A 21,627-nucleotide genomic window follows, 5' to 3' on the forward strand; every position below is an offset into this window, starting at 1 on the left:
CAAAAAGAGAGAAGAACAAAGCAACTAAAAGTTCAGATTCCTCAGGGATAAAAGCTCATGTTACCCACCAAACAAAAACCTAGCCAAAGTACTGGCCAAATGAGATAACAAATATCAAGTATAGCTTTGAGAACAGTTAACAATAGTATTGGTTGTAATTCCCTCCTGTTGGGTAGAGGAAACAGCATATGAGAAGTACCTGAAATAAAAAGAAGCATGGTGTACTAGAATAAGTGGAAAAATAAAAAGCCAGTTTGGCTGCAAAGAATAATGAAAGTGAAGAAGAGGGCAAGAGGCCAAGTCATTTTGCACCTTGCTAGTCAAAATAAGGATTTTAGATGTTGCAATTAAGAGAAGTGAGTGACCACTGGAGGGTTTTAAGGTAGAGAGATGACATAACCAGATTTATCTTTTTAAGGGACTACTCTGGTAGCAGTGTGAAAAATGGATTGGAGATATGATGATACCAGTTGGGAATCCATGGCAGTAGTCCAGGCAAAAGATGACTGGCCAGCAATACTGATTACAAGATAAGAAATAATAGATTTCTGGATGTTTAGCAAGATGGTGGACTAAAAGGTCTCAACATTAGTCCCCCACAAAAACAATGTTTAAACAACTACCTACTGATGAAAATAGCTTTGAGAGAGCTCCAGAGTACAAAGAAGGAGCAGCAACAACCCAATGGAACACAAAACTGAGACTGATCACAAAGGAAAACACAGGAAGCATTTTAGTTGTGTCACCCTAGCTCTCAGTCCAGTCCAGATCTGCACCAAGAGAGATCTCCTAGGTCATAACTGCCCTCTGGTGAGAGGACACATGAGTAGAAAGACCCCAGCAGCCTTCACCGCCAAGGACTACCACAGTCTTTGCCAGTGCTGGCCTCAGCTGACAGCTGCCTGAAGTACACACTTCTGTGCCCCACAACCAGAAAGTGCTGCCACTGTGCCCCGTCCAGGCCAGAGCCATGTACTATCCAGCACCTCCACACACATACCCCCAGACCCCAGCTCTGCAACTGTTCCACTCATGCCTGCATTCTAAACATTAGCACCACCACTGCTCCACACACACTTGTGCCTCAGGCTCCGATAACACACAGACAGTGTGTGTTAATGTTTGGAATGTGTGTTCTACACTCCAGATCTAGGCATCACTGCCACTCTTTGTGTCCTGGACAATGGCACCACCACCACTATGAGTACCCCTGTATCCCAGATCCTAGTACAAAGAGGGATCCTGTCAACCACAACTTCTCCCAGTGAGTGAAAAGAAGAGAAGGGCATGCCAACAGCCTTCACCACAGAGGACCTAATCAGTCCTCACTGTCACTGCAGACCTTTAACCTTGGTCACCAGGGACCACTGCAGTCTTTGCTGATGTGGACCTAAGCTGATGGAGATACCTGCAGTCTATGCTACTCTACTTCCCCTTTAACCAGAGCTGCCACACTGCAGTCATCCACACCCTCACACCTACCGGCAGGTGATGGTTTTCCCCCACCAAATCCAGTCTGTAAAGCCTAGAAGAGGTGACTCTTCCTTCAAATGTTTAAATGCAAACACAAAGTTACAAAGAACACAGGAAAATATCACAGAAACTTTTCATCACCAAAAGAATATAATAATTTTCTAGTAACCGGACCCAAAGAAATGGAGATACACAAATTGCCTGACAAATAACCCAAAGTAATTGTTTTAAAGAAGTTCAGCAAGCTAGTGAAACATATGTCAACTTGAAGACAGGTCATTTGAAATTATCCAGAAGAGAAAAAAAGAAAAAAGAGTGAAAAAAGAAATCCTATGGAATTTATGGGACACCGTCAAGCAAATCAATATATGCATTATGGAAGTTCCAGAAGGAGAAGAGAGATAAAAGGGGAGTAGAGAGCTTATTTAAAGAAGAAACAGCTGAAAACTTGCCAAATCTTGAAAGGGAAATGGACATCCAGGTTCACGAAACTCAAAGATTCCCCAAACAGGATCAACCCAAATAGGACTATATTAAGACACTTTATGATCAAATTAAATTTCCAAGGTGAAAAACAAAGAGAATTCTGAAAACAGCAAAAGAAAAGTGACTCATCATATATAAGGTGACCCTTATAAAACTATTAGTTAATTTCTCAGCTAAAAGATGTATAGCAGCAGAGTGTGGAATGATAGTCAAAGCACTAAAGAAGAAATACTCTGTCAACCAATAATACTATACCTGGAAAAATTATACTTTAAAATGAAAAACAGATAAAATATTTCCCAGGCAAACAAAAACTGAGGGAGTTTGTCAACACTATACCTGTTGTACAGAAATGCTTAAGAGAATTCCTCAAAATGAAAAGAAAATATGCCAAACAGCAATGCAAAAACACGTATAACAATAAATCTCACTGGAAAAGGTAAACATATAGACAAATATATATGAATGTAACATTGCAATGGGGATGCACAAATTACTTTAAGTATAATATGAAAGTTAAAATATACAAATTTGTTAGCAAAATAAACTATCAACAGAGTAAACAAACAATCTACAGAAAGGGAAAAAATTTTGCAAACTACATATCTGACAAAGGTCTAATATCCAGCATCTATAAGGAACTTAAACAAATTTACAAGGAAAAAAAAAACCTATAAAAAAAGTGGGCAAAGGACATGAACAGATACTTCTCAAAAGAAGATATACATGTGGCCAGCAAGCATATAAAAAAAAAAACTCAACATTATTAATCATTAGAGAAATGATGAAAACACAACGAGATACCATCTCACACCGGTCAGAATGACTATTATTAAAAAGTCAAAAAATAACAGATGCTGGCAAGATTATGTAGAAAAAGGAACACTTATACACTGTGGGTGGGAGTGTAAATTAGTTCAAGCATTGTGGAGGACATCGTGGTGATTCCTCAAAGACCTAAAGATAGAAATGTCATTTGACCCAGCAATCCCATTACTGGGTATATACCTAAGGGAATATAAATCATTCTATTACGAAGACACGTGCACACATATGTTCATTGCAGTACTATTCACAATAGTAAATACATGGAATCAGCCTAAATCCCCATCAATGATAGCCTGGATAAAGAAAATGGTATACATTTCTTTATAATGGTATATATATACATATACACCACGGAATAATATGTAGCCATAAAAAATAATGAGATCATGTCCTTTGCAGGAACATGGATGGAGGTGGAGGACATCATCCTTAGAAAACTAATGCAGGAACAGAAAACCAAATGCTACATGTTCTCACTTATAAGTGGGATCTAAATGATGAGAACACATGGAAACATAGAGGGGAACCATATACACTGGGGCCTATTAGAAGGTAGAAGGTAGGAGGAGGGAGAGAATCAGAAAAAATAACTAATGGACACTAGGATTAATACCTGGGTGATGAAATAATCTGCACAACAAGCCCCCATGACACACATTTACCGATGTAACAAACCTGCACATGTGCCCCTGAAGGTAAATGTTCAAAAATAAAAATTAAAAATTAAAACTTTTAAAAAATTAAAAAAGTTGTTAATGAATGCACAATATAAAAAATATCAAACTCTGATTATACAAAATGAGAGAGGGAAGTAAAGTGTAGAGTTTTTGTATGTGACTGAAGTTAAGTTGTATCAACTTAAAATAGATTATTACAATTACAAATATTTTATGCAAGTCTCAAAGTAACCACAAAAGAAAAACTCTGATACACAAAAGATAAAGTGAAAAGAATCAAAGCAAATCATTGCAAAAAAATCATAAAATAACCAAGAAAGACAGGAAGAGAAGAAGAAAACAACTGCAAAACAGACAGAAAACAGTTAATAAGATGGCAATAGTGTTTACCTATTAATAATCACTTTAAAGGTAAATGCATTAAACTCGCCAATCAAGAAACATACAGTAGCTGAATGCATACAAGAGACCCACTTTATATATATACATATGTTGGGTTTTTTTTTTTTCCTTATTTTTGAGATAAGGTCATCTTCCTCTGTCATACAGGCTGGAGTGAAATGGTATGATCATAGCTCACCGCAGCCTCGAACTCCTGGGTTCAAATGATCCTCTTGCCTCAGCCTCCCGAGTAGCTAGGACTATAGGGAGGGCTATTTTTTTTTTCTTTTTGTAGAGATGGGGGTCTCACTATGTTGTCCAGGATGGTCTTGAACTCTTAGCCTCAAGTGACCCTCCTGCCTCAGTCTCCAAAAGCACTGAGATTACAGGTGTGAGCCACCATGCATGACCTCACTTTATATTTAAAGACACATATGGGGTGAAAGTGAAGGGATAGAAAAAGACAGTTCATGCAAATAGTAACCAAAAGAAAGCATGCACGGCTATACTTAGACAAAACAGACATCTCCAGAGACAAATAATGACATTATATAATGATAAAAGGAGTGATTGAACAGGAAGATATAACAAATATAAATATATGTGCACCCAACATCAGAATTCCTAAATATATAAGGTAAATATTGACAAAACTGAAAGGAAAGATAGCAACACAATAATAGTAGGGAACTTTAATACCCCACTTTCAGTCATGGATAGAACTCCCAGACAGAATGTCAATAAAGAAACAGGTGACTTAACCAACAAATAAACCAAATGGACCTAACAACCATATATAGAACTTACCACCCAACAGCAGCAGCAGAATACTCATTCTTCTCAAGCATACATGAAACATTCTCCAGTACAGACCATGTGTTAGGTCACAAAACAAGTCTTAACATATTTAAGAAAACTAAAGTCATTCCAAGTATCTTTTATGACCACAATGGAACAAAACTGGAAAATAATAAGCAACAAGAAAATGAAAAAATTCACAAAAATAAATGCATATTAATCAACATACTCTTGAACAACTAATAAGTTGTTTCAAAACCAATTTAAACTCCAATTTCTTTTTTTTTTTCTTTTTCTTTTTTTTGAGATGGAGTTTCACTCTTATAGCCCAGGCTGGAATGCAGTGGCACGATCTTGGTTCACTGCAACCTCTGCCTCCAGGGTTCAAGCAATTCTCCTGCCTCAGCCTCCCAAGTAGCTGGGATTATAGGCGCCAACCATCACGCCCGGCTAATTTTTTGTATTATTAGTAGAGACAGGGTTTCGTCATGTTGGGTAGGCTGATCTCGAGTTCCTGACCTCAGGTGATCTGCCCACCTCGGCCTCCCAAACTGCTGGGATTATAGGCACGAGTACCATGCCTAGCCAAACCCCAGTTTCTAAAAGGAAACCAAAAGGGAATTTTAAACATATCTTGAAACAAACAAACAAACTACAAGATATCAAACCTTACAGGATGCAGCAAAAGTAGTACTAAGAGGGAATTTTATAGGCTTACATGCCTGGATTAAAAGTAAGCAACCTAATATGAAGAAACTAGCAAAAGGAAAACAAACTAATCCCAAAATTAACATAAAGAAGGAACTCATAGAGATCAGAGAGTAGAAATAAATTAAATAGAGAACAGAAAGGCAATAAAAGAAATCAATAAAACTGCGTTGCTGTTGTTGTAGTTGTTGGTTTTTTTGTTTGTTTGTTTTTGAAGATAAACAAAACTGACAAAACCATAGCTAGACTAAGGAAAAAAAGAGAGAAGGCTTAAATAATCAAAATTATAAATAGGCTGGGCTTGGTGGCTCACACCTGTAATCCTAGCACTTTGGGAGGCCAAGGTGGGCAGATCACCTGAGGTCAGGAGTTCAAGACCAGTCTGGCCAATATGGTGAAACCCCATCTCTATTAAAAATACAAAAAATTAGCCAGGCATGGGGGCAGGCACCTGTAATCCCAGCTACTCAGAAGGCTGAAGCAGGAGAATTGGGCTTGAACTCGGGAGGTGGAGGTTGCAGTGAGCCAACACCATGTATCACACTCCAGCCTGGGAGACAGAGCGAGACTCCATCTAAAAAAAAATTAAATAGTGGCTGGGCACAGTGGCTCATGCCTGTAATCCCAGCACTTTGGAAGGCCGAGGTGGGTGGATCACGAGGTCAAGAGATCGAGACCATCCTGGCTAACACAGTGAAACCCTGTCTCTACTAAAAATACAAAAAAAATTAGCTGGGCATGGTAGCACCAGCCTGTAGTCCCAGCTACTCGGGAGGCTGAGGGAGGAGAATCACTTGAACTCAGGAGGCAGAGATAGAGGTGAGCCGAAATGGTGCCATTTGCACTCCGGTCTGGCAGACAGAGTGAGACTTCGTCTCAAAAAAAACAATAAAAATAAAATAAAAATAGAAATAAAAAGGAGCATTATGTTATAAAAATAAGGATTATAAGAGACTGATAAGGATTATAAGAATTATATGCCAACAGATTGAATAACTTGAGAGAAACTGATATATTCCTAGGAGAATACAATCTACCAAAACTGAATAAAGAAGAAATAGAAAGCCTGAACACACCAGTTAAAAAAAGGAGATTGAATCAGTAATCAAAAACTTCCCAACAAAGAAAAGCCAAGGGCCAGATGACTTTATGGACAGCTTCTACCAAACATTCAAAGAATTAATACCAATCCTTCTCAAACACTTCCAAAAAGTGGAAGAACAGGGAACACTCCCAAATTTATTTTATGAGGACAGCATCAGGCTGATTTCAAACCAGACAAAGATAACACACAAAAAAGGCCAATATCCCTAATGAACACAGATATAAAAATCCTTCATAAAGTACTAGCAAACTGAATTCAATAGCACATTAAAAGGCTCACACACGATGACCAAGTGGGATTTATCCCTGGGATGCAAAGATGGTTCACTATACTCAAATCAATCAAAGTGATACAACACAATAACAAAATGAAAGGAAAAAAAAAAAAACACATAATCATCTCAATAGATGCAGAAACAGCATTATTTAACATTAATTTATAATTAAAATGCTCAGCAAAATAGGCATAGATGGAACTTACCTCAACACAATAAAGTCCATATATTAAAAGTCCACAGTTAACATCATAATAAATGGGAAAAAATTGAAAGCTTTCCTCTAACATTCAGTATAAGGCAAGGATGTCCACTCTTGCTACTTCGACATAGTACTGAAATCCTAGTTGAAGCAATTAGGCAAGAAAAAGTAAAGACATAACTAAAGAAAGAAGTAAAATTATCTCTGTTTTTGATGACATGGTCATATATATGGAAAATTCTAAAGACTCATCTCCCCAAAAATGTTATAATAAACAAATTAAGTAAATTTTCAGGATAGAAAAATCACCATACAAAATTCATTAGTGTTTCTGTACACAAACAATGAACTATGTGGAAAGGAAATTAAGAAAATAATAATCTTTAATCTTTTTTGCCATTCACAATAGCACAAAAGATTAAAATATGTAGGAATAAACTTAACCAAAGAGGTTAAAGACTTGTACACTGAAAATTATAAAACATTGATGAAGGAAATTAAAGAAGACACAGATAAATAGAAAGACATCCATGTCCATTGAAAGAATTGAAAGAATTAACATTGTTCAAATGTCCATACTAGCCAAAGCTATCTACAAATTCAATGCAATCCCCCAAAAAATTCAGTGTTATTCCTTCTATAGACATTTTTAAAACTCCTAAAATTCATATGAAACCACAAAAGACCCTGAATACACAAATCAGTCTTGAGCAAGAGGAACAAACCTGGGAGCATAACCACTTTCCAATTTCAAAACATATTAATTATAAAGCCATAATAACAAAAGGAGGATGGTAATAAAGACAGACAGCTAGATCAATGGAACAGAAGAGAAAGCCTAGAAACAAACCCATTTATCTACAGTCAACTGACCTTTGATAAGATGCCAAGAACACTCAATGGGGAAAAGATAGTCTCTTCAATAAATACTGTTGGAAAAACTGGATATTCACATGTAGAAGAAGGAGACCCTTATGTCACACCATATACAAAAACCAACTAAAAATGGATTAAAAACTTAAACATCAGGCCTGTACAGTTGTACTGTACTTCTAGCAGTACAACTACTAGAAGGAAACATAGGGGAGAAGCTTCTTGACATTCTTCTGGGTGATGATTTTTCAAATATTTATGATACCAAAGCACAGGTAGCAAAAGCAAAAATAAACAAGAGCAATTACATCAAACTAAATATCTTCTGCATAGCAAAGGAAATAACTGGGCAGAGTGAAAAGGCAACCTACAGAATGGGAGAAAATATTTGCAAATAATATTTCTGATAAGAGTTTAGTATGCAAAACAGATAAGGAACTCATGCAACTGAATAGCAAAAGAAACTGATTGTAAAATGAACAAAGAACTTGAGTAGATATTTTCTCAAAGAAGACATACAAATGGCTAGCAGGTATATGAAAAGCTGCTCAACATCACTAATAAACAGGGAAATGCAAGCCAAAACCACAAAGAGAAACCACCTCACACCTTTTAGAAGGACTACTATCAGAAAGACAAGAGATAACAAGTGTTATGAATGTGAATTTAAAAAAGAATAAAAGAATTCTTATACACTCATGATGGTATATAAATTGCTATATCCATATAGAGAACAATATGTAGGTTCCTCAAAAAATTTATAACAGAACTACCTGATGATCCAGCAATCACACTTCTGGGTATATATCCAAAGGAAATGAAATCAGTATCTCAAAGGGATAATTGCACTCTGATGTTCATTTCAGCATTATTCACAATAGCCAAGATATGGAGGTAACCTAAATGTCCATTGATGAATAAATGGTTAAAGAAAATGTGGTATATAATGGAATATTACAACAGAATACATACAATCCATACGATGGAATATTATTTAGTCTTTAAAAAGAAATAAATCCTGCCACTTACAACAGGGATGAACCTGGAGGACATTACGCTAAGTGAAATGAACCAGATGCAGAAAGACAAATACTACACAATCTTACTTATATGTGGAATCGAAAATAGTCAAACTCACAGAAGCAGAGAGTAGAATGATGATTGCAAGGGCCTGGGAGGAGGCAGAAATGGGAAGACATTGGTCAAAGGGTACAAAGTTTCAGTTATTCAAAGTTAATCAGTTCTGGAGATTTAACGTGCAACACTGTGAATATGGTTAACAACAATGTATTGTACACTTGAAATTTTGCTAAGAGAATAGATCTTAAAGGTTCTCATCACACATTTCCAAAAAGAAGCTGGTTATGATGTGAAACGATGGGCATGTTAATTGGCTTGATTTTGATTATCACCTCACAATGTACAGGTATATCAAATCATCAAGTTGTATACCTTAAATATACAACTTTTTAATTGTCAGTTATACCTCAATAAAGCTGTACGGGGAAAGAACAGGCAAAAAAAGATATAAGAAATAATAATAAAAATAAATAAATAAAAGAAAGAAATAATAGCATCCCTTGATGCCAAAGAATTAGGTAGTATTTTTTTTTTTAAGCTAAAAGTTTACCAGGAAATTTTTTACCCTTCATGGTGACATTTCTAAAATGGTTTGTGTGAAGAAAAGAGTTAATATAGCAGGACTGAAACTGCTATCTTTAGAAAAGACTGCCCTCAAAGTTGGCCCTTGGCTGGTGTTTGGTAACTTGGATTTGGGAAGGGTTCCCATCATTCCCTGATAAGAATGGCTCGCTGTGCCTAAACTTTTTATGCAAGCAATATTATTTGAGCTGAATATCTGCTTTCCTTGTGGGAGTCTGAAATATTGGAACATGCCATGCAGAGGGTACTTACGTGACCAACCCCAGTGAAACCTTGGGCACTAAGTCTCTAATGGGATAGACATTTCATGTGTTATTATAACTCATTGCTGGAGGATTTAAGCATGTGGAATGTGACTCTATGGGACACTTGAAAGCTTACATCTGGTTTCCTCTGGTCTTCACCCTATGCACCTTTTCTCTTTGGCAATTTTGCTTTGTATCCTTTCACTGTAATGAATTGTAGCCACACGTGTGACTATACACTGAGTCCTGTGAGTACTCCTAGCAAATCACTGAACCTGGGGGTGGTTTTGCAGACCCTGACAATCTAAAATATCTGTTAATTTTTTAGACATTTTTTCCAGCTGAACACATGACAATTGACATTCACATTTGCCACACATTTCCACGGGTTATGTTTTATGTACAATTCCACACATGCCAGTATAAGGCCCTCTTTTCTCTCCTAGCTGCAAGTAAGTAAAAGTGCCCATTATGTTAAAGATATAGCCTTGTCTATTACAAAAAAAAAAAAATAGAAAATGCATATAAATGCTTGTGTCAGATATTGTTCTAGGCACTTTATATACATGTTAATTCACTTAATTCCCACAACAACTCTAATCATTATTTCTTCTATTTTAAGTTAAGGAACATGTAAGAAAACTGAAGCACACAGAGGTTAAGAAGCTTGCTGTATTTTGCATAGCTAGCAAGTGGTAGAGCTAGGATTTGAACTTAGAAAGCTGGTTCCAGTGCCAGACCTTAAGTATTACCCTATAAAATCTCCCTTTTGAGTAAATCACTCGTAAACTTTGGTATTCAACTACTATTAATCATAATTTACAAATCTCAGTTAACCACTTAAAGCCACACTGATACGTCCTACCAGTCTGATTGAGGACCTATACTCTAACATAGTATTAGAAACATTGTCTCAAGGTAGGAGAACTGGGACCAAGGACAGGATTCTGACTCTGACTGTATTGCCAACTAAATGTGTCACTTCAAGTAATTTATCTTCTCTTGCCTCAATTTTTACATCTATAAAATAATGACACTAGGCTCTTAGTAATACTCAGTGATGTGCTGGCACTATTCTGGGAATGATGCTATGGTCCCTATTCTAAAGAATCATACTATTTTTCTAGAAGACATTGTTTAAAACATAGGTTTTAAAAGAGAGGACACAAACTGGTTAAGTGGCAGAGGCTGCTGGTGGTATCCCAAGAATCAATCTTCCTTTTTTCCTAAGAAACAAAAATTTACAGTTGTACATATTGTTTCCCAGCTAAAGACTATATAATTAGATTCCTTTCAACTAGATGCGTTCATGTGTCCAAGTTTTGGTTTATAATATATAAGCATAAGTATTGTATGTCACTTTGTGGAAGTGTCCTGCATGGAAGGGGACATGCCCTTCTTTGCTGCTTCCCCTAGTTGTTGCATAAAACTTACATGTCATTGCTGGAGTTCCAGCTCAGACTCATGGAGACAAGGATCATACTCTACAGATGGTAAACAGTGAGCTGGATGCAAGTGAGTTTCTTTTCACCTTCAAGGCACTTCCATACCAGTCCTAAATTCCCTATCCTCAGACTTTGTGAGAAAGAAAGAAATTTCTATCTTATTTAAGTCACTATTGTTTGGAGTTTTCTGTCACATGCATCTAAACCTAATTCTAGTTTACATAAGTGGTACAAGCAATAAATATACTAGGGCAGAAAGAGCAGACACCGAAATAGGTTACTTCTCCGGAAGGGAAAGACTTCAGTTCTTGAAATAATTTAGATATGTTAAAAGGAGAAAAAGGGTAACTCAACTAGAAAGAAAGTGTGAGCAAAATCAAGGAGACAGGAAAAGCACAACTTGTTAAGGAATAACAAAAAAATTCTTTTACTTGAAAAGCAATACTTGTCAAGCAGCAGTACTGGACATGTTAAGTATGGATAATGCTGGGATAAGAACTTTATACAGGGTCCAAGAAGTAAAATACAACCTATATTACAACTTATTTTACCTCACCCCATGCAACACTCCTCCCATGATAAGGTGCTCTGCTATGGGTTAAGGAAAAAAACTGAGTCCTCAGGAAAAATCTAGGGAAGTGAAAAGTGGGTTAACCAGAGAAGGTAGGGCTTCTAGACAGTGAGGAAACAAATGAGATTATATTAATAAATAAAATTGGGCAGCAGCAACTTCTGGTTTTTGCATCTTCTGTGGCATTCCTTTCATTCTCTTTTTCCCCCATAAGGTGGTGTGCCCTTGGAAAGCTATCAGGAATCAGGATGGGTCCTAAGGGAGCAGAAGTATGAAATGGACTACTTCAGTCTGCCTCTAATCAAGCTTGGCACTAAATAGAGAAAAGGATGTCCTTTGTTGCAGATTTTGATCCACTCCAGCTCATCAGGGTTGAAGACAAGAAAGAAATTTGAAACCAAAGTCCTGTTAGTAATAAACAGTACATTTACCTGGAGTGTCCTTTATGCCACCTGTGTATCACCATAAATAGTGAGGACAACATACTGATGATTTACGGTACAGGCCATTTTTTTTCCATCTGTGCCTTACCTCACAAATAACAACATGCATATTCCTAGTAATAATCATGAATATACACACTGGTATGCTTCTTTTATACTTTGCAATATAGTTTTCTTTTTTGTTTTTTAAAGAAACAGGGTCTCACTCTGTCACCCAGGATGGATTGCAGCTGCACAATCACATCCCACTGCAGCCTCAAACTCCTAGTGCCAAGCAATCCTCCCACCTCAGCCTCCCAAGTAGCTGGGAATACAGGAGTGTGCCTCCAAATCTGGCCAATTTTATTTTTATTTTTTATAGAAACAGGATCTCACTATGTTGCCTAGGCTGGTCTTGAATTCCTGGGCCTAAGTGATCCCCTCATCTCAGCCTCCCAAAGTGCTGGGACTATAGATGTGAGCCACTGTGCCTGGCCTAAATTGATATTTGCATTTAAATAAACACTTCTTAAATTTTAATATCTAGTTTTGATAGAATGTAAGATCTAGAAGGCCAAACACAGTATTTATCTTGTTCTTTCATGTATTCCCAGACATGGGACCTAGCTAGCACATGGTAGGCACACAATAAATATTTAGATATATGAAACTGCCAGAGTTCAAAACCTATTGAAAACAAGATTTTATACATCTACATGCTGCCTGATATCACTTTAAATTCATGACTACTGACTTCAACTGCACCTTTGCTGCCAGAAATCTTATTATGTTTCCTCAATCCATTTGCTCTTCCACTCTCCTAGAAGACTATTTCATACCCTCTGTTTCTTCAAACATCCAACATGTCCTTGCTTCCCATTTCGTGGAAGAAACTGAAGCACTAGGAAAAATGCTTCCACAAACCTGCTATGACTGTGTCCACATAGTAGCACTTCTGTAACTATGGATAAAATGCTTCACCAAAGTCAAACCCGTCCATGACCATTAGCTCCCATCTCCTCTCACCCACTCAAAGATTTAAGGACAATCCCCTACCAACACTCCCCTCCTTTCCTGTATTATCACTTGTACCCCCTCCCGTGGATTATTCTCCTAAGCATACAAACGTTGCCTCTTCAATTTCTAGAAAAACATTCTCTTAATCCCATACCTTCTCCAGTTACCATTGCATTTCCCTTCTCTTCACAGCAAAAATCCTTGAAAGAGTTATCAATTTCTATTTCCAATTTCTATCCTCTCTTTTCCCCATAGCCATTGTCACCACATGGCATACTGTATATTTCACTTCTTTAGTTATTGTCTCATCCTACCTATATTCTAATACAATTCTGACAAAGGAAGTCGGGTTTTTGTTGTTTGGTTGGTTGGTTGGTAGGTTTCCTGTTTTATTTGCTATGACACTTCCATCACCTAGAAAAGAAGCTGATCACACTAAGTATTCAAGAGAAATTAGTTAATAAAAGAAATACTTGCTGAATGAGTAAGTCAATCCCCACTTAAGTAAGAGATGCATGTTTTTAAGATGATCATGCATTACAACTAAGTCCAGAGTCCTACTCATCCATCTACTTGCTTTTCAACTGTTTGGGTTGGAAAAGGATATGATCATTCTTTAATATTTTCTTAAAATGTTGAGGTTCTGGTGACCTTATAAACAAGAGTCTGCAAAATAAGCTATTTAATGCTATATGCTATAAAAATGTTTAAAGAAAGGAGAATTACTACAAGATTTTACAGTGAAGATGGAAAACTTGAGAGGCACCCAGAGCACTCTTGGACTCTTATATGATGCTAATATCTTATAATATTTGAAAATAGACATATCTCATCTCAAAGTGAATAATTTAAATGAGATTAACAAATTTTAAAATTCAATGCATTTTTTTCATCTCTTCACTTGACTAAATGTTGATCCTCTATATTCATTAACAAATGAACTGAAATTTCTGTAAAATTTTCAAATTGTTCAAAGATAAAATCAATGATGAAATGTTTTGTGAAGACTTCCTACACTGACATTGAAATTAAAAGATATACTAAAAGACATCAGTTATAATATAGAGTAATTTATGGAACTTCTCTTGTAAACCATAGCAATATGAAAACACAAAAAATCAAATGAGAATACACAGTCATTAATATTTACATTGAAAACTACTGCTTGTACACACTCCAGTTTTCTCTTTCATGAGAATATGAATTTTTGAAAATTAAATTTAAAATCTGATTTTTGTTTAAAATTCCACAGACAAAAATGTTGTTACCTGTTCATAGGCCCCAACCTTGAGTGCCGTCTCTGGTGCAATTTTTAAAACATTTACACCATTTCCTCGCCAAAGGGAAAAAATTCCTCCTTCTTTTACCAACTGCTCAAGGCCACTAATCAATCTCATTTTCCTTGACTTTAAACTATGAACCTATAAATAAATAGCACATTTATTTACTTTTCAATTCATTTTGCTGGCTTTATGGTATTGGTATTGCTATTGCTAATAAAAATAAATATACATTATGCATAAATTCATGATTTTCAACAGTTTTAATTTTCCCTCAGAGACATCTAAAACTGATATGTTAATATTTTCTTGTGCCAAAATACATACTTTAATCTAACACATCAAAGAAAAAAGGACAACTTAAAAAAACAGAAATAACTTAATTACCAGAGAATTTTAGCATAAACAAGATGTGTTGATGGTACAAATATACTACAAGATTATTAAAGAGTGCATTGATATATGCAATGAGAAAAGGATAAATGAAAATACATCAAACTTTCAACAGTGGATATTCCTGGGTGGCAAGGTGTTATGGGTTAACATGTGTCTCCCAAAATTTGTATGTTGAAGTCCTAATCCTCATTCCCTCAGAATGTGACCTAGAGACAGGGTCTTTAACCAGTTAAAGTGACATCATTAGGGTGTGCCCTACTCTGACTGGCATCCTTATGAAAGGAAATTTGGACACAGAGACATGACACACACAGAGAGGAAACAATGTGAAGAGATAGAGAAGACCGCCTTCTGCAAGCCTAGGAAAGAGACCTGGAACAGATTCTCTCTCACACCCCTCAAAAGGAACCAACCCTGCCGACACCTTGATTTTCGACTTCTAGCCTCCAGAACCAAGACAATAAGTTTCTGTTATTTAAGCCAGTCAGTTTGCAGAACTTTGTTACAGCATCCCTAACAACCTCATACATGAGGAGTACAGGTCATTTTCATGTCTTCCTTTATCCTTTTCTGTGTTTTCCCATTTTTCTAGTGTGTTATAATAAGAAAAAATGCTATTTTTAAGAAAGTAAAGTTAAATGTTAATAAAATGCCCTCCTGCCTATAAAGTAAGAGAAAAATCATGGGAGAACAAGGCAAAATGAACATTATCTTCTGTGGGTAGAACAAATTTAGAAAAAAATTTGGTAAAATATGTATAGCCTTAAAAATGTTCATATTATTACTTAAACTAGGAATTTTTTAAACAAGTAATCTTAAATATGAAAAAAGATTAATAAATAGTGGTGTTCATCATAAAATTATGAATAATTGCTTTAAAAAAGGAGGAGTAAAAACCACCTACAGGTCTGTGGATCAGAAAAAGTGATTAAAGTATCAAAAATTCCAACCCAGGGCTCTCTGACTGTAAAGTCTCTGCTCACGAACCATATTAAACTACCTCTGACCACAATACATATCTTCCTCTATTTCACAGAATTCTTTTCCAGTTGTGTGAAGCTCACACAATAATACCTCTATCAATAGAGTGCACAAGTTCTAATGAACCCATTTTCACTGTCAACTATAAGGATAAATGAAAGCCAAGAGATCCAACCCAGAATAGCATAAAAGGGCAGTGACTCCTTCCTGCTTTCCCTTCCTTCCTTTGTTTCTCATTATAGTACTCTCCTCACCCCACTTCTAACTCGCTTGTATCTATCATCTTCCCTCCTCTTTTTTCCCCTGTTTTCCTTATCTTTTTTATGTTTCTCTCTCCCATCCTCTTCCTACTCTTCTCTATCCACCTCCCTTACTCCTTTCTCTTTTTTCACTCTTTTCAGATCCCCCATTTGCTCTGTCCCTAATCCACTGACTCTTTTCCATGCCCTCAGAGAACTGATTACCCCTACCCTGTGTCCTTACAATAGCCATAAATATAATTTTCTATCTTGCACACAGTGATTATGTACAATTAATTAATTGACAATTATTGTTTTCAATATTATCATCATCATCATGTAGATATGTTGTTTGTATCTCTGTAAGGTCCTGGAGTATAAGAAATATGCTTTTTCATCTTTGTATTTTTAGTGCCTAGCATATGACGGGCGCATGACAAATACATTGTCGTTATTTTTACTCTTGGTCCCCTTTCCATGTTTCTCATCTCCCTACATGTCTCTATCTCTGTGTAGCATTGTATCATGTCTGTATCTTTCTCCTTTAAACTTCATTATTTAATTTTCTGACAGGCATAGTTATTGAGGAAGCTGTTTTATATTTCCCTTGCAATACAGAATTTTCAACTCCTGCTCTTACCTAAGGACTGACTGAACTGAGTCACCTATCTGAAAAGAATATAGATCACAGATGGAATCAAACATGCGGAAGGATGGTGGGTTGTGTGTCTTACCGTCTAATGCCATTCAAAGTATATTCCCTACACGTAGCCCACTGAATTAAAGGTTTATCTCCACGGGATGCATTAAGCAGAATCTCACCCTATATTTATGTAAGAAATATTAGGCATACGGGGAAATAGTATTTACTCCCCTTGGTACTCCCACAGTACTATGTGCATCATCTGTCTGGGTAGATAGCACTTATATCACATTTTATTATTACCTATCTAACTAACTATTGTCCAAGAAAGCTTGTAAATTCTCTAAGGACAAAAACTACATCTAACATTTTCCTATAGTCTCTAATGCCTATTAAAGCAGCTAGTACATAATTGACCCTAAATAAATATATGTGGAATTAGTGAATGAAGTGTTTCCCACGCAAAAGCTATCCTTCTAACAACCTATATTTTCCATAAATGATATATTTATGTAAGTTTAATTCCTAATTAAGATAAATCATTTTTCAGAATGAGGCAAGAGTATAAACTAAATAGTTCTTAAACATGTGACATTAAACTTATGACATAATTAATTCACTTTATGTAATAACTGTTCATAATCCATTACTAAAATGTCACCATTACCAAAAAGCAAAAGATAGTAAAACACCCACTTATGTAAATTTAATTTGAAATTTAAGTTCATTAGGTTGTGGATTACTAATTTTTATATCCTTGCAGAGAAAGTATTCCGCAAATATCAAATTTTAGTTGTGGATTCTACTTATGATAATTAACACATTAAGCCATGCACTATTTTATAACTACTGTTGAAAATCCATTTTCAATGAAGGAAATGTAATTAAACAAAATATAATAATAAACTGTAAACAACTTATTTTCTGCCTCTTGGAAATATTCTTAGTAATTAAATGGTAGAATAGAACCATGCTATTATGTTGGTGCCAAGGTTAGAGATAACCAATACAAAGTCTAATGATATCTTCTCATTTCTTTCATAAATTTAGCTAATTTTTTGAAAAGATTCTAATAGAGCAGTTCTATTATTGTTTAAAATAAAAACTGATTTGAATACACAGTAGCTTATTTAAGAAAATTAAGAAATCTTTTAATATTGAAAACTAGCATTTACATTTTCAGGAAAATGTAAACTTTTAATGAGAAGCAGTATGTGCCAAAACACTTTTTAAAACCTTTTTTGAAAGCTGCCAAAGACTTTTCAAGTTACTTTAACTCTTAAAGGGTAGGTAAGGTGAGCAAAAAACCTGCATCATGACTTTCAAGCGGTCTAAAGGTGCTGTGAATGTCCGTGCAACCGCGCTAGCTATTCCTGCTGACACCAAACGCTTCCACCAATCTCCAGACTGCTTTTCTTGTTCGGTAAATTCATCTGGAATAGCTATACTCTCTCCTATGTCAATTAACTGATAAATAGGAAGAATAATTAGACAATAAAGAAAAGTGTAAACACTTGATACATTATAAGGATAGCTTCTACAAGGACCAAGGATAACTTTTTACAAGGACCAAAAATCCAAAGATTTTTTTATACCACCTCCTGTTACTAAGATCAACAATTTTCTTAGCACCTATACTACATAAAATGATTTTTAATAAGGCATTGACATATCGATTTAATGTAAAATCAATTAAATTAGAGCAATTATTAATTTTAAATTCTCAAACTATTTAGTTAATCTGTTCTATGAAAAATGTAAACCCTGAGTACAGGGATCACATCCAAGCCACTCACCACAGTGTCTGCCACATACTAGGCAAGGAGTAAATAATAAATATTCCCTCTTTTATTTCAAATTCTCTCAAACTCCTTTAATCACTTAAACCTAAGTCAAAATTCAAGAGTAGCATCTTATCTGATTTGATTAAATTTCTTTATTATTTGCATTGACTCTTTCTTCAAATGTCAGTTTCCTTTTTAAAAGTCTACACTCCTACCACGTTTGCATTTTAGTTTCTTTTCAGTGATCATACTTGCTTTTGACAAGATGATCGATTTTTTCGCAATGTTGAGGCAATGTGGTTTAGTGCAGAAGTTAGTTTCTGCCCTCTAGGAATTAACAGAGTAATAAAAGAGACAGGAAAGGAAACAAAGCAATTATAATACAGAGAAAATAAGTACAATAACAACAGTAGCAAATAAAGGTGTCTTCAGAAGACAGTATAGAGGCTCGAGGCAGAGCAAGAAGGCAGAAGACTCTACCCATCATCCGCCTGCAAGGACACCAATTTAACAACCATCTACCCAGATAAAACACCTTTGTAAGAACCAAAAATCAGATGAGCCCTCATAGTACCTGATTTTAGCTTCGTATCACTGAAAGAGGCACTGAAGAGATAGAAAACACAGCCTAAAATCACTGGCAAAAATCCCTCCTACAACCCCCCAACAGTGGTGGCAAGGTACGGAGAGGGTCTCTGGGCACTGGGGGAGGGGGAGCACAGCAATTGTGAGGCATTAAACTCAGTGCTGTCCTGTTAAAGCAGAAAGGAAAAGCAGACTGAACTCAGTGGACATCCACTCACGGAGGGAATAAGATGTGTGTGTGTGTGTGTGCGCGCATGTGTGTGTGCGCACACGCGCACATGCGAGCATACACGTGTTTTTGAGACAGAGTCTCACTCTGTTGCCCAGGCTGGAGTGCAGTGGTGTGATCACGGCTCACTGCAGCTTCAACCTCCCTGGGCTCAGGTGATCCTCCCACTTCAGCTTCCCAAGTAGCTAGGACCACAGGCATGCGCCACCATGTCTGGCTAATTTTTGTATTTTAGTAGAGATGGGGTTTCACCATGTTGCCCAGACTGGTCTCAAACTCCTGGGCTCAAGCAATCCTCCCATCTTGGCCTGCCAAAGTGCTGGGATTACAGGTGTGAGCAACTATGCCCCTCCAGGGGGAGCATTTAAACAAGGCCTAGCCAGAGGAGAAGTGTTAACAGTGGTATACAAGAAACAGGGAAAGGATTCCCTATTTAATAAATGGTGCTGGGAAAATTGGCTAGCCATAAGTAGAAAGCTGAAACTGGATCCTTTCCTTACTCCTTATATGAAAATTAATTCAAGATGGATTAGAGACTTAAATGTTAGACCTAAAACCATAAAAACCCTAGAAGAAAACCTAGGTAATACCATTCAGGACATAGGCATGGGCAAGGACTTCATGTCTAAAACATCAAAAGCAATGGTAACAAAAGCCAAAATTGACAAATGGGATCTAATTAAACTAAAGAGCTTCTGCACAGTAAAAGAAACTACCATCAGAGTGAACAGGCAACCTACAGAATGGGAGAAAATTTTTGCAATCTACTCATCAAAGGGCTAATATCCAGAACCTACAAAGAACTCAAACAAATTTACAAGAAAAAAGCAAACAACCCCATCAAAAAGTGGGCAAAGGATATGAACATACACTTCTCAAAAGAAGACATTCATACAGCCAACAGACACATGAAAAAATGCTCATCATCACTCACCATCAGAGAAATGCAAATCAAAACCACAATGAGATACCATCTCACACCAGTTAGAATGGCCATCATTAAAAAAATCAGGAAACAACAGGTGCTGGAGAGGATGTGGAGAAATAGGAACACTTTTACACTGTTGATGGGACTGTAAACTAGTTCAACCATTGTGGAAGACAGTGTGGCGATTCCTCAAGGATCTAGAACTAGAAATACTATTTGACCCAGCCATCCCATTACTGGGTATATACTCAAAGAATTATGAATCATGCTGCTATAAAGACACATGCACACGTATGTTTATTGCGGCACTATTCACAATAGCAAAGACTTGGAATCAACCCAAATGTCCATCAGTGACAGACTGGATTAAGAAAATGTGGCACATATACACCATGGAATACTATGCAGCCATAAAAAAGGATGAGTTTGTGTCCTTTGTAGGGACATGGATGCAGCTGTAAACCAGCATTCTCAGCAAACTATTGCAAGAACAGAAAACCAAACACCGCATGTTCTCACTCATAGGTGGGAATTGACCAATGAGATCACTTGGACACAGGAAGGGGAACATCATACACCGGGACCTATTGTGGGGAGGCGACAGTGGGGAGGGACAGCATTAGGAGATACACCTAATGTAAATGACGCATTAATGGGTGCAACACACCAACATGGCACATGTATACATATGTTACAAACCTGCATGTTGTGCACATGTACCCTAGAACATAAAGTACAATAAAAAAGAGGGAGATTTATAGCATTAAATGCCCACACCAAAAAGTTACAAAGATCTCAAATTAACCACCTAGCATCACAACTAGAAGCAATAGAGAAGCAAGAGCAAACCAACCCCAAAGTTAGCAGAAGACAAGAAACAATCAAAATCAGAGCTGAACTCAAGGAGACTGAGACACAAAAAACCATATAAAAGATCGACAAATTCAGGGGTTGGTTTTTGAAAAAATTAATAAGATAAATAGGCCACTAGTCAGTCTAATAAAGCAGAAGAGAGAAGATCCAAATAAACACAATTAGAAATTACCAAGGGGATGTTACCACCGACTCCACAGAAATACAAACAACCATGAGAGACTACTACAAACACTTCCATGCACACAAACTAGAAAACCTAGAAGAGATGGATAAATTCCAGGACGGATACATATACTAAGGACTGAACCAGGAAGAAATGGATTCCCTGAACAGGCCAATAACAAGCTCTGAAACTGAAACCAAAGCAGTAATAAATAGCTTACTAACCCCCAAGCCCCCAAAAAAGCCTAGGACCAGAAGGATTCACAGTCAAATTCTACCAGATGTACAAAGAAGAGCTGGTACCATTCTTACTGAAACTTTTCCAAAAAATTGAGAAAGAGGGATTCCTCCTGAACT

The 21,627-nt window shown here is 36.5% G+C and overlaps 1 protein-coding gene across 2 annotated transcripts in view; it reads right to left on the reverse strand.

The window, feature by feature from the left end:
* LOC105489245 (mitochondrial adenyl nucleotide antiporter SLC25A24-like) overlaps window positions 1-21,627 on the reverse strand; it is a 69,842-nt gene that overhangs the window by 9,643 nt on the left and 38,572 nt on the right. Inside the window, exons 5-6 of one of the 2 annotated variants that reach the window (XM_071068919.1) lie at window positions 18,015-18,173; window positions 14,436-14,588 (exon numbers count right to left, since the gene is read on the reverse strand). In XM_071068919.1, coding sequence (XP_070925020.1) covers window positions 14,436-14,588; window positions 18,015-18,173 — 312 coding nt within the window. The remainder of the gene's footprint in view (window positions 1-14,435; window positions 14,589-18,014; window positions 18,174-21,627) is intronic. The other variant, XM_071068949.1, reaches the window with a different exon arrangement.

Source organism: Macaca nemestrina, chromosome 1, assembly GCF_043159975.1.
Source record: "Macaca nemestrina isolate mMacNem1 chromosome 1, mMacNem.hap1, whole genome shotgun sequence".
NCBI classification, from domain to species: Eukaryota; Metazoa; Chordata; class Mammalia; order Primates; family Cercopithecidae; genus Macaca; species Macaca nemestrina.